We start from the raw sequence: 14,811 nt of genomic DNA on the forward strand, positions 1-14,811 counted from the left end.
GATATTCCAAAAAACATAATTTTAGCTGACCCACACTTCCATCAAAGGGGCCCTATCGAGCTACTGCTGGGAGCTCGATTCTTCTATGAGGTAATAGGTGCCAAGCAAAAGCGGATCGGAAGAGGTCCCACTTTTCAAAGCTCTAAGCTAGGGTGGTTAGCATGCGGAATATTAGAGAACACCCATGTAACCACTGACGTGTGGGCTCATACTGCGACACAGGTGAATGTAAATTGAACGAATAGCGAGTTAGCCAATCTCTTTGAAAAGTTTTGGCAGCTCGAAGACACTAAACCTCAAGATAACGAAATACTACAGCCCTACCAAAGTGATGCCGAGAAACATTTTGTTGAAAATCTAAAAGTTAATGCTGATGGTAGATACATCGTGAGAATACCCCTACAGGGGGAATTAAATCTGCTGGGTAGTTCACGCGAGCAAGCCCACAAACGTTGGATGTCAGTAGAAAAGGCCCTTCTCAAACGAGGTTTCCCGTTAAGGAAGTGGGCTTCCAATGACCCAAAAGTCCTTGACGGTATACCAAAGGAAGACTTGGAGCAAACGGTTCCAATTGGGGACCGAGAAATCATAAAAACTCTCGGTATAAACTGGTCTCCCAAGCGAGACACATTCACCTTTGTAATCGAGGCTATGGAGGGACATAAGCCACCCTCAAAACACAAGAATACCTGCAATCAAGGTAAAGGGTCTCCGAGTAGACTAATCGAGGCTATGGAGGGACATAAGCCACCCTCAATACACAAGAATACCTGCAATCAAGGTAAAGGGTCTCCGAGCAGACTAATCGAGGCTATGGAGGGACATAAGCCACCCTCAATACACAAGAATACCTGCAATCAAGGTAAAGGGTCTCCGAGTAGACTAATCGAGGCTATGGAGGGACATAAGCCACCCTCAATACACAAGAATACCTGCAATCAAGGTAAAGGGTCTCCGAGCAGACTAATCGAGGCTATGGAGGGACATAAGCCACCCTCAATACACAAGAATACCTGCAATCAAGGTAAAGGGTCTCCGAGCAGACTAATCGAGGCTATGGAGGGACATAAGCCGCCCTCAATACACAAGAATACCTGCAATCAAGGTAAAGGGTCTCCGAGCAGACTAATCGAGGCTATGGAGGGACATAAGCCACCCTCAACACACAAGAATACCACTCGAGGTAAAGGGTCTCCGAGCAGACTAATCAAGGCTATGGAGGGACATAAGCCACCCTCAACTCACCAGATTGCCGATCAAGGTAATCAGTCTCCAAGCAGACACAAATTTGCCCTTGATGAGGGGATAATATACAACTCATGTCCAGCCAGCGACATTACTAAAAGGCAATTAGCATCGGATATACTTAGATTATATGATCCACTAGGGTTAATACAACCAATTATAATCACAGCAAAGATCATCTTCCAGCAACTATGGAAACACAAATTAGGTTGGGACGAAAAAATTCCCGAAAATTTAGCCTTGCAATGGTATAAACTAAAAGGAGAGTTGCCAGATCTGATTCAAGTGGAATTCCCACGGCAGGCTCTACCAAGTAGACCACACTACTTGGAACTTCATGGCTTCTCCGATGCATCAACACAAGCATACGGAGCTTGTATTTACTTTTCCCACATAGATGAGAGCGGAAATGTAAGCACACAATTATTGTGCGCTAAGTCAAGAGTTGCACCCATCAAAGAAACCACGTTGCCGAGGTTAGAGCTCAAAGGAGCTGTACTACTTTCGGAACTTGCCCAAAGGGTACGCAACACATTCGAAACCCGCATAAGCGCTGAATATTACTGGTGTGATTCCACAGTAACATTAGCATGGATAAAAGGACCAATAGAGAGATGGAAGCAGTATGTGCGTAACAGAGTTTTAAAAATTCGTGAGCACACAACAATAGATCAGTGGAAACATGTACGAACTGAAGAAAATCCAGCTGATCTCTTATCGCGAGGAATATCAGTGGCAACTTTCATTAAATCTAAGCAAAACTTTTGGTTGCATGGACCAGAATATCTAAGCACAAGGCAAGACTTGGACCAAACAGTGCAAACATTTTGCACAGAAGAAGAAGCAAAGAATGCACAAGTTGTAAACACTATTGAAGTAATGCCAATGACGGATTACCTGTATCAATGTAAGTATCACAATTCCTTTACAAAGACACAAAGATACTTCGCTTGGCTAAGAAGAGCTGTTATTAACTTCGCTAGTAAATCTGTGAGCCTGAAATCACGAGGCATTACTTATCATAATTGTACTGGTCCACTGTCTACTGCCGACTTGGACAATGGTACAAAGCTGATAACGCTCATTATGCAACGATCAAGTTACCCAAATGAGTGGGAATCACTAAGCAAGACTGGAACCATCAAACCCCAAGGATTGTTCCAACACATTTCAATCATAATGAAGGATGGGGTAATGCATGTAGCAGGGCGTTTGAGCCAAGCGAATGTATCGCCCGAGTGTAAAGAACCTATGCTGATACCAAGCAAACATCCATTTGCTCGGACTATCATACAAGGCATTCACGAGAAAAGACTCCATGCAGGAGTCGAAATAGTTATAGCCGAGTTTAAGAGAAAGTTTTGGATGCGGAATCTTCGAAAAATAACCCAAGGGGTATTGAGCAGATGTGTTATCTGCGCCAAAAATAGGCCTAGACAATTCACCCAAAGGATGGGTCAGTTACCGGCGAGAAGAGTAAATCCATCTCCTCCGTTTACCTACACAGGAATTGATCTATGCGGACCATTTGAAGTCCTCACAAGCTACAACTCTAAATATAGAACTACGGCATACGCATGTATATTCGTATGCTTTTCTACAAAAGCAATTCACATAGAAGTAGTGGAGAATCAATCCACTAATGCCTTCATCTCCAGCCTACTCAGATTCGTATCAATACGTGGCACTCCTGAGGTAATATACTCTGACAACGGAAGGAATTTCGTGGGTGCAAGTAAGGAACTCACACACTTGCGAAAGCAATTCAATTCAAGACTAGAGCAGGACAAAATCACTTCGATAGCTGCTGAGAGCGGAATCACCTTCTCATTCATCCCTCCCCGGAGCCCAAACTTTGGCGGACTCTGGGAATCTAATATAAAAACTGCGAAACGATTGTTTAAAGGAGCTGGGCGAGGTGCTCAGTTCAACATTCTAGAATTGCAGACTCTGTTCTATCAAATTTCGGCAATAATGAACTCTCGACCCTTAACGGCAGTCATAACGGAGCCAGGTATTCCCGAAGCACTGACGCCGGGTCATTTTTTAATCGGAAGACCAATGACGGCGGTTCCGATACCAACAAACGACAATCCAGAAATTGCTTTGACAACAAGATGGAAGAGAGTGCACAAGCAAACTGCGCAATTCTGGAACCGATGGAGAAATGAATATTTCCATACTCTAAGAGATTGTGCAAAATGGACCAAGGTCAGTGCAAACATTAAAGAAGGTCAATTGGTGCTCATTGGAGATGACAATATTCCAATATCCCGATGGCCAATGGGCATCGTAATCGAAACCTTCAAAGGACCGGATGGTGTCATTAGGGTAGCAACGGTCAAAACAGCGACAGGCGTATACAAACGAAACGTGCGCTTATTAGCTCCTCTACCCGAACCAGAACAAGGCCCGAATGAAGATCACGAGGACAACACACCAGAGACAATAGAGTCACAAGAAATTAACAACTCGCTGAAGAACATCACGATGAGCAAGGAAACCGAAGAAGACCCTCCTCCTCAGGCTACACCGACGATTTGGGACGGGAGATTGCGCTCACGTCCCAAAGGGGGGAGAAAATGGAAGTGATATTACTTGAAAACTAGCCGGTAGAAACATCCCTAAACCAAGCTGAAAAAAAGTGTTGCGTTAAACAAACCAATGCGAATGCACTGACATATTTCAAATTCGATGGGAATTGGTAAATAGCCGGCTGAGTTCCCACAACAAATTCTTAGTAAGCAGAAAAAGGGTAGTTATCAAAGGATAAAATGCGCCTCAAAGTACCAAACGACTGAAGAGTACCATCATGTGGCCATTTAGTGGAGACGAAGTTGTGGAAAACAACATTTCCGTCCACGACATAGCGTCGTATTACGTGGACGGAATCGTTATCGTGGCGATAATAATCGCCATACTCCTATTTCACTGGCGTAGAAACGCCAGAAGAATCCATCAACTGGAACTGAACCAGAGGCGATCGCGCTTGGACAACACAAGCGCTGTGTAAACATCCCAAACTGACCACCATCGAAGGTGCACCATTCCAGGAAAGGCACATTTTGTGCTGACCCAGCGAAACCCGAGAAAGCACACGCGGAGACCAAGGTTCGGTGCGCGATCAAGAAATACAGTGAATAAAAGTCAGTCTAGTTTTTAGCACTCAAGAGAACGGTTTGGTCCTAACCGTAGAATTTATCACCGCCCTCGAGTTCAGTGATGTAACAAGTGTTAGAGTTTTCCCCCGAATTATCTTGTGAAAGTTCTCCCCCCGAAAGTCTTGCAAAAGATGTAAGTGCAACATAAACTAAATGATATTAGATTCTCAAACACAATTTGACCCTCATGATTTGTGATTTTTGTGAACAAAATAACTTATTTTCAGCCGCCGAAGAATGATCAGAGCCATATCTACTTTTTTTATCATCAAGGAGCACTTTTTAGCGTACTTCCAACGCATTGCCCCCCGGAGCGTATGGTACTGGTGGTCCACGCTTCTTCTTTTTCTTTGTTCCTGACGTCTCTGCGTTCTCTGCTCCACAGTTGGCCCGGCCGGTTTATGTTTTCTATTATTTTAATATTTTTATGTTTAAATAATGGAAAGTATGAACAAAGACAAGAAGAATAATAAAAATCTTTTATTATTCTCCGGGAACAGACATAAGTTCTGGCTGTGGAAGTACGATTAGCGATTAGCGATTAGCGATATGTTCTGGATTTATGCTGAAAAACTGATAAGAGAGCCCCTACCCTGTCCTTACCTTCACCCCCTGCTAAATGCAGGTCGTGATTTTTAATTATCATACCTAATTTTTTCGTTCCCAAAAATCCTCTTGTATCAAATATAGTTCCATTGGTTGATAAGTTTTTAAGCTTTACAACAAAAATTTATATGGACCCTCCTCCTTTCTTCCCCTCTCTACACTGTAAATCGTAAGGATCTATAACAATCGTAGAAAGATATCTCGTAACCAAGTACCTTACCATGCCATATTTGTTTCCATTTGTTGGCTTCGTTAGCATAAATTGAGAACATATGCTAACACAATTGTATTGGGCTCACCTCCCTCCTCCTATGTACCTACTCACTGAAAGGAGGATGGTGTGTCAGATAATCATAGAATCATACCAAAATGATTTTTCATGTTAAGTTTTGTCCATTTCTCGGATTTTGTAAAAAATAAGTTAAATGTAAGCCTCCTCTTCCCTTCCTATATTCCCAAGTCTATCATCTTACTGCAAGAAAGGAATTGTTTCACATAGAAAAAGTATTTTTCGTACTCAATTTGGTTTCATTTGCTCGATAAATTTTCGAGTTATGCAAAAAAAAATTACATTGAAGCTCCCCCTTCCCTTTTAATATCTTTCCGCTGAAAAAAAGGTGGGGCTTCAATTTATGACAGAAACATTTCTCGAATCCAAATACCCTCATATGCCAAATATGGTTAAATTTGCTCGATCAACTCTCCAGTTATACTGAAAATTGTAAGGGAGACCTTTCCTCCCCCTTTTCATCCACCTCTTTGAAGGAGTGAGGGATACCAAATATTCATAGAAGCACATTTCGTACCCAAATATGGTTCCATGCCAAATTTGGTTCCATTTGCTGTTGTAGTTTTTTAGTTATGATGTAAAAAATGTATGAAACTCCCCACCCTCTTTCCTTTCTCTCCACTGGAAGAAAGAAGGGTTCTCAAACAATCATTAGAACATGTCACGTTCCCAAATACCCGCCCATGCCAAATTTGGTTCCATTTGCTTAATTAGTTTTTGAGTTGTGTAAAAAATTATTAAAGAGGCCCCTCCCTTGTTTATTTCTCCCTACTGGAAAGAGGGATGGGTCTCAAATAATCACAGAAATATTTTTCAAATCCAAATACCCTCCCATGCCAAATTTTGTTCCATTTGCTTTATTAGTTTTTGAGTTATGTAAAAAAATATGAAAGAGGCCCCCTCCCCTTTTCTACAAAAAATGGGGAGGGGTCTCAAATAATCATTGAAATATTTTTCGTATCCCAATACCTTCCCGTGCCAAATTTGGTTCCAATATCTTGATTAGTTTTCGAGTTATATGAAAAATTGTAAGGTAGCCCCCTTCCCCCCTTCCTATCACCCCACTGAGAGGAGGGAGGGGTACCTAATATTCATAGAAATATTCTTCGTACTCAAATACCACCCCATGCCAATTTTGATACCATTTGCTTGATGGGTGCTCGAGTTATGCAAAAAATTGTCTTTTGTTTGAGAGGCCCCTCCCTCCTTTATTGAGAGAGGGAGGGGTCTCAAACCATAATAGTAACCTTCCCCGGCCTCCAATACCCCCACCTGCCAAGTTTCACGCAAATTGGTTCAGTAGTTTTCGAGTCTATAGGGAACAGACAGACAGACAGACAGACAGACAGAAATTCATTTTTATATATATAGATATCATTCAACCAATCCGTAATACTAGGTTTTCGGCATCGAAAAATCTAAAAATTTGTATTTTTTATTGCTCGATTTTTCAAAATTTAACTGAATCAAAAACATAAAAAAAAACTAGCTCATAACTACATATATGAGAAATTATGTCATCATCAATTTGTAAACATTAAGTGATAATTCGATAACATCATATAAAACTAAAAATTGAATCAGTGTAAGTGATGCACAAATGTAGCTTCTAACCCCGCTGTTACATGATTCCTTGTTTCACGGTATATTGCTTCTCGAGTAAAACAGTTTTTGAGTCATATGAGAAGAGAATTAAAAAAGTTTGCTTCCTATCACATGAGGCCCTCAGTGCGAAAATGGTATAATTTCGTGTTGAGCGATTTCCCATACATTTCTCGGAATATTCGATCAAACATAACGGTGATAATTTCTGACATTTGTGTTCTTATGATCTTTACAAATACATTTTGAAACTTATAAATTTTTAAACAAACATGATTCTTTCAACAACTTTGTACGAATTATCACTTATTTTTCTCACACCATCTCGCATAATATGAGCTGAATTAATTAGATAAGAAATCATGCCCAGACTCGAAAAAGGGTCGAGTCGAGAGTTTTTTCACATTCTGAAGCGCACCAGTTTCTTCGCTTTATCGTAAATATTATGTGAACCAAGACTTCCAGTCTATTCAGTTATTCGATTACGGCTTTGGACTGTTTCAAAAAATTTATCAATTGATATTTATCTTGAAAAAAAAAAAGAATCGAATTTATAAAAGAAAATGATTTCCAAACAATTTAAATTGATTTCCTCAAACCTATGATAAGCAGAGTTTCAAAATATGTAAATCAGTTGAAATTATTTGAATCATGCTAACTACCTAACGCAAAAAAAGGAATTGCTGCTAAATAAAATGATGATTGATATGTTTTAGTTACCCTTGAACATTCTTCGATTTGAGTTCTGTTGTCGAAAAACTGGCCTAGGGAATTGCAGACTTGAAACTTGATTGATCATAACGATGGAGCTGAGATTCTTCAGGTAAATTTTAAGGATTTCAAAACTACTGGAACTGTTTTCTAGAGAAATGTGAAACATGAGTTGTATTAAATTTTTTATTATTGATTCTGAATTCTGATTCTGAATTCTGATTCTGAATTCTGATTATGAATTTTGATTCTGAATTCTGATTCTGAATTCTGTTTCTTTTAAGATAAGTTAACCACCGTTAATTAATTTTGTAAATTTATTTTTCGGCATATCGGTGAAAAGTAGTTATGAAATTGATAAAGATGGATAGAGAAGTGAGGAGAAAATTTACAGATGTTGAAAAGAGCGAAAGAGCATTTTTGCGAGGAAACTTATTAACGTACACCATACTTTACCCTGCAACATTTCATTATTTAGGAGAAGTAGTACCGGGATAGAGGTGGCACTACCTTAACCTATACAATGAAATCTGGTTGGTCCGAAGTCTACATGTGGTGAACACGTATACTCCGTATAGCCCGTCCGGAGTATACGTGTTCACCACATGTAGACTTCAGACCAACCAGATTTCATTGTATAGGTTAAGGTAGTGCCACCTCTATCCCGATACTACTTCTCCTAAATAATGAAATGTTGCAGGGTAAAGTATGGTGTACGTTAATAAGTTTCCTCGCAAAAATGCTCTTTCGCTCTTTTCAACATCTGTAAATTTTCTCCTCACTTCTCTATCCATCTTTATCAATTTCATAACTACTTTTCACCGATATGCCGAAAAATAAATTTACAGAATTCTGTTTCTGAATTCTGATTCTGAATTCTGATTCTGAATTCTGATTCTGAATTCTGATTCTGAATTCTGATTCTGAATTCTGATTCTGAATTCTGATTCTGAATTCTGATTCTAAATTCTGATTCTGAATTCTGATTCTGAATTCCGATTCTGAATTCTGATTCTGAATTCTGATTCTGAATTCTGATTCTGAATTCTGATTCTGAATTCTGATTCTGAATTCTGATTCTGAATTCTGATTCTGAATTCTGATTCTGAATTCTGATTCTGAATTCTGATTCAGAATTCTGATTCTGAATTCTGATTCTGAATTCTGATTCTGAATTCTGATTCTGAATTCTGATTCTGAATTCTGATTCTGAATTCTGATTCTGAATTCTGATTCTGAATTCTGATTCTGAATTCTGATTCTGAATTCTGATTCTGAATTCTGATTCTGAATTCTGATTCTGAATTCTGATTCTGAATTCTGATTCTGAATTCTGATTCTGAATTCTGATTCTGAATTCTGATTCTGAATTCTGATTCTGAATTCTGATTCTGAATTCTGATTCTGAATTCTGATTCTGATCCCTGATTCTGAATTCTGATTCTGAATTCTGATTCTGAATTCTGATTCTGAATTCTGATTCTGAATTCTGATTCTTAATTCTGATTCGGAATTCTGATTCTGAATTCTGATTCTGAATTCTGATTCTGAATTCTGATTCTGAATTCTGATTCTGAATCCTGATTCTGAATTCTGATTCTGAATTCTGATTCTGAATTCTGATTTTGAATTCTGATTCTGAATTCTGATTCTGAATTCTGATTCTGAATTCTGATTCTGAATTCTGATTCTGAATTCTGATTCTGAATTCTGATTCTGAATTCTGATTCTGAATTCTGATTCTGAATTCTGATTCTGAATTCTGATTCTGAATTCTGATTCTGAATTCTGATTATGAATTTTGATTCTGAATTTTGATTCTGAATTCTGATTCTGAGTTCTGATTCTGAATTCTGATTCTGAATTCTGATTCTGAATTCTGATTCTGAATTCTGATTCTGAATTCTAATTCTGAATTCTGATTCTGAATTCTGATTATGAATTTTGATTCTGAATTCTGATTCTGAATTCTGATTCTGAATTCTGATTCTAAATTCTGATTCTGAATTCTGATTCTGTATTCTGATTCTGAATTCTGATTCTGAATTCTGATTCTGAATTCTGATTCTGAATTCTGATTCTGAATTCTGATTCAAAATTCTGATTCTGAATTCTGATTCTGAATTCTGATTCTGAATTCTGATTCTGAATTCTGATTCTGAATTCTGATTCTGAATTCTGATTCTGAATTCTGATTCTGAATTCTGATTCTGAATTCTGATTCTGAATTCTGATTCTGAATTCTGATTCTGAATTCTGATTCTGAATTCTGATTCTGAATTCTGATTCTGAATTCTAATTCTGAATTCTGATTCTGAATTCTGATTATGAATTTTGATTCTGAATTCTGATTCTGAATTCTGATTCTGAATTCTGATTCTGAATTCTGATTCTAAATTCTGATTCTGAATTCTGATTCTGTATTCTGATTCTGAATTCTGATTCTGAATTCTGATTCTGAATTCTGATTCTGAATTCTGATTCAAAATTCTGATTCTGAATTCTGATTCTGAATTCTGATTCTGAATTCTGATTCTGAATTCTGATTCTGAATTCTGATTCTGAATTCTGATTCTGAATTCTGATTCTGAATTCTGATTCTGAATTCTGATTCTGAATTCTGATTCTGAATTCTGATTCTGAATTCTGATTCTGAATTCTGATTCTGAATTCTGATTCTGAATTCTGATTCTGAATTCTGATTCTGAATTCTGATTCTGAATTCTGATTCTGAATTCTGATTCTGAATTCTGATTCTGAATTCTGATTCTGAATTCTGATTCTGAATTCTGATTCTGAATTCTGATTCTGAATTCTGATTCTGAATTCTGATTCTGAATTCTGATTCTGAATTCTGATTCTGAATTCTGATTCTGAATTCTGATTCTGAATTCTGATTCTGAATTCTGATTTCTGATTCTGAATTCTGATTCTGAATTCTGATTCTGAATTCTGAATTCTGAATTCTGAATTCTGAATTCTGATTCTGAATTCTGATTCTGAATTCTGATTCTGAATTCTGATTCTGAATTCTGATTCTGAATTCTGATTCTGTATTCTGATTCTGAATTCTGATTCTGAATTCTGATTCTGAATTCTGATTCTGAATTCTGATTCTGAATTCTGATTCTGAATTCTGATTCTGAATTCTGATTCTGAATTCTGATTCTGAATTCTGATTCTGAATTCTGATTCTGAATTCTGATTCTGAATTCTGATTCTGAATTCTGATTCTGAATTCTGATTCTGAATTCTGATTTTGAATTCTGATTCTGAATTCTGATTCTGAATTCTGATTCTGAATTCTGATTCTGAATTCTGATTCTGAATTCTGATTCTGAATTCTGATTCTGAATTCTGATTCTGAATTCTGATTCTGAATTCTGATTCTGAATTCTGATTCTGAATTCTGATTCTGAATTCTGATTCTGAATTCTGATTCTGAATTCTGATTCTGAATTCTGATTCTGAATTCTGATTTCTGATTCTGAATTCTGATTCTGAATTCTGATTCTGAATTCTGAATTCTGAATTCTGAATTCTGAATTCTGATTCTGAATTCTGATTCTGAATTCTGATTCTGAATTCTGATTCTGAATTCTGATTCTGAATTCTGATTCTGAATTCTGATTCTGTATTCTGATTCTGAATTCTGATTCTGAATTCTGATTCTGAATTCTGATTCTGAATTCTGATTCTGAATTCTGATTCTGAATTCTGATTCTGAATTCTGATTCTGAGTTCTGATTCTGAATTCTGATTCTGAATTCTGATTCTGAATTCTGATTTTGAATTCTGATTCTGAATTTTGATTCTGAATTCTGATTCTGAATTCTGATTCTGAGTTCTGATTCTGAATTCTGATTATGAATTTTGATTCTGAATTCTGATTCTGAATTCTGATTCTGAATTCTGATTCTGAATTCTGATTCTGAATTCTGATTCTGAATTCTGATTCTGAATTCTGATTCTGAATTCTGATTCTGAATTCTGATTCTGAATTTTGATTCTGAATTCTGATTCTGAATTCTGATTCTGTATTCCGATTCTGAATTCTGATTCTGAATTCTGATTCTGAATTTTGATTCTGAATTCTGATTCTGAATTCTGATTCTAAATTCTGATTCTGAATTCTGATTCTGAATTCTGATTCTGAATTCTGATTTTGAATTCTGATTCTGAATTCTGATTCTGAATTTTGATTCTGAATTCTGATTCTGAATTCTGATTCTGAATTCTGATTCTGAATTATGATTCTGAATTCTGATTCTGAATACTGATTCTGAATTCTGATTCTGAATTCTGATTCTGAATTCTGATTCTGAATTCTGATTCTGAATTCTGATTCTGAATTCTGATTCTGAATTCTGATTCTGAATTCTGATTCTGAATTCTGATTCTGAATTCTGATTCTGAATTCTGATTCTGAATTCTGATTCTGAATTCTGATTCTGAATTCTGATTCTGAATTCTGATTCTGATTTCTGATTCTGAATTCTGATTCTGAATTCTGAATTCTGAATTCTGAATTCTGAATTCTGAATTCTGAATTCTGAATTCTGAATTCTGAATTCTGAATTCTGATTCTGAATTCTGATTCTGAGTTCTGATTCTGAATTCTGATTCGGAATTCTGATTCTGATTCTGAATTCTCAATTTTTATTCCGAATAAACTTCAAATTCTGAATTCTGAGTGCACAACAGTTTTCCCAGTTCTGTCCCTGTTCAATCTATTTTACGGTATTCTACGGTATTTTTAAAGTTTAAGTGTCCTTTTGTGTTTTTTTGCTGATCAACCGTTTTGAGTAAAATTTAAGGATCAGAAAACTTTCAATAAACCATTCTGTTTTATCATTTTCTAACGCGTTTATAAATTCATCTCTTATCAAATGAATAGTTTCTTTTTCCATTATGGCGAATGCAATTAAAAATTAATTTCTGTTTCATTACAGATTGTCTCCATTTTGTGTTCTCATGATACTTTTGCTTTCAGCGCAAAACACTGTGAAAGGTTATGAAGAGTATATTTGTGAAACTGATGAATATGATAATTGTTATTTGCAAAACGTAAACATAATGAATATTTCTGCGAATGTGAAATTTAGTTTAAATAAACGTAGGAGCACGGTTCGATTCAAGAACTCTCATATTATTGAAATACCAAAAGCAGTTTTTGAGACTTCTTACTACTTAAAGTATCTGGATGTTTTTGATTGCTCCATCGAGAGGGTCAGCAGGTTTACGTTCGAGCAAGCAAGTCGCCTGGTTGAGCTCAATATGTCTTCGAATTTAATAGAGCGACTTGGAAATTATGTCTTCACAGGAGCCACGGAAATGAAGGTTCTAGATTTGAGTAACAACCAAATTTCGAATATTGAATTAAAAGCATTTGACAATCTGGAGAAGTTGAGAACTCTTCTGCTCAGTGGAAATAAGATAAGGGCATTGATGAATTACGTATTCAGTCCTTTGACGAGTTTGCGGGAGCTGTTCCTCACTAGAAATGAGTTAGAAGTTATTCAAAAGGACCTATTTGAGAATAAAACTTCTCTTCCAACGATGCATCTACAGAGCAATAGAATTCACCGATTGGAACTGAACGGTCAAATGCAAGTTTTGTTCGCTGCAAACAACATTATTTCTGAAATAATTCTTCAAAATCATACAATTTACAACATCTACACGTTGGATTTATCAAGGAATAATCTCACCTCAATGGCCGGAATTAATGAACTGAAGGCACTGAAAGTGCTGGACTTGTCGTTCAATCAAATCGGATCACTAGAAATATCCAGCTTCTCTAAGCTGACGGCATTGGTTGATCTAAATCTAGAAAGCACAAAAATCTCAAACCTCCAACATGGTACATTCTCACATCAAACAGCTCTTCAACGGTTGGATATTTCTTACAACAATCTTGAAGAAATAGATTTGGACATTTTCATCTCCTCTCCCAAAATGGAGGAACTTTACATTGACGGAAACCGACTGAAAGAAATCAAATTTGAAAAGATTCCAAGAATGTTCCAGCACTTGAAATCATTGAGCATTGCAGACAACCATTGGAGCTGCAGCTTTCTAATAAAAATGATTGGCTATCTCAATTTCATGCCTATTGGAGGCTTCAAAACAAACGCAACCATCACGGATAAAACAAACGTAAAAGGAATCTACTGTGAAGATGATAAACCTCCAACGGTAAACTGGAACACAGCCGTAAAACATTTGGACAAGTACATGAACGATTCCATACCGATCGTCGATGCAGCTGATGTGAAGAAAATTGTGAAGTCAGCAAGTTCCGACCAAATTTCTGCTGTTGACAAAATCATTTCGCTGGAGCTTGAGATAAACAATCTGAAGCAAAAAATTGACAATCTTATGCAAAGCAGCCATAATGGACACCGTTATGAACCAGTCGCAGTTCAACAGCAACCTTATTTGTTACCAGGATCGAAAAGCTCATCGAACCCTGCTTTTGAAGTTCTGGTTATTATTCTGTTGACAGCTTTAACGGTGCTGATGGGTGCCGGTCTATTTTTCATGTATCGGAGCAACAGACTGTTTGGTCAACGAAATGCAACTCATAACGGCAATTCCTGTCCAATGACCAGCGTGATGGATAACGATTTTTGATATAATGTAGGTATTAATGAGCTTGTATTATCTGATAATGATTGCAATAAAGTTAAAGTTTGATGAAACTTACACATTTATTTTTGCTCTGTAATTTGGACAAATCATTATTCTTCCACTCAAACTTAAAAAAGTCTTCAATCTAGCGTAGGGTTGCCAGATTGCCCGGATTTCAATGAAAAATGCTCGAATTTTGCCTGGATATATTTGTTAAATTTCAATATAAATCAAACAACAACAAAAAATTGTGATACAATTTTATTAATACCTCCGAAACGAAATTTTTTGAGTAAGTTTTTTTTTTAAATTATCGTGAAAGGTTATTTGGAAGCCTTCAATGCGATTTATAATCTGTCGATGAATTATGACGGAAAAAATTGTTTTTCATATCTTTCTCTTGATTTATGTTGATTAATTTCTGGGTTTTGACAAAATTTGCCCGGATACTGCCCTGGTTTCGGTCGTCAATTTTGAAATTGAATTACCGGATTTTGCCAGGTTTATATGTAACATCACTTAGGCTTCTTGTATCTTATTCTTGGCAATGACTTTTTCAACGAG

At 36.7% G+C, this 14,811-nt stretch overlaps 2 protein-coding genes across 2 annotated transcripts in view; one reads left to right on the top strand and one right to left on the bottom strand.

The window, feature by feature from the left end:
- LOC129758367 (cardioacceleratory peptide receptor-like) overlaps nt 1-14,811 on the bottom strand; it is a 309,792-nt gene that overhangs the window by 114,763 nt on the left and 180,218 nt on the right. The window lies entirely within an intron of this gene.
- LOC129758366 (protein artichoke-like) lies at nt 7,625-14,293 on the top strand. Its single transcript, XM_055755867.1, has 2 exons — nt 7,625-7,726; nt 12,567-14,293. Exons 1-2 carry the CDS (start codon nt 7,707-7,709, stop codon nt 14,248-14,250), a joined length of 1,704 nt encoding a protein of 567 aa, XP_055611842.1. The 5' UTR covers nt 7,625-7,706; the 3' UTR covers nt 14,251-14,293.

The sequence above is a fragment of the Uranotaenia lowii genome, chromosome 3, assembly GCF_029784155.1.
Source record: "Uranotaenia lowii strain MFRU-FL chromosome 3, ASM2978415v1, whole genome shotgun sequence".
NCBI classification, from domain to species: domain Eukaryota; kingdom Metazoa; phylum Arthropoda; class Insecta; order Diptera; family Culicidae; genus Uranotaenia; species Uranotaenia lowii.

Coding starts and splice junctions, on each gene's coding strand:
- LOC129758366 (XM_055755867.1), top strand. CDS start 7,707: ATGGAGCTGAGATTCTTCAG. Junction 7,727..12,566: donor ATGGAGCTGAGATTCTTCAG/GTAAATTTTAAG, acceptor GTTTCATTACAG/ATTGTCTCCATTTTGTGTTC.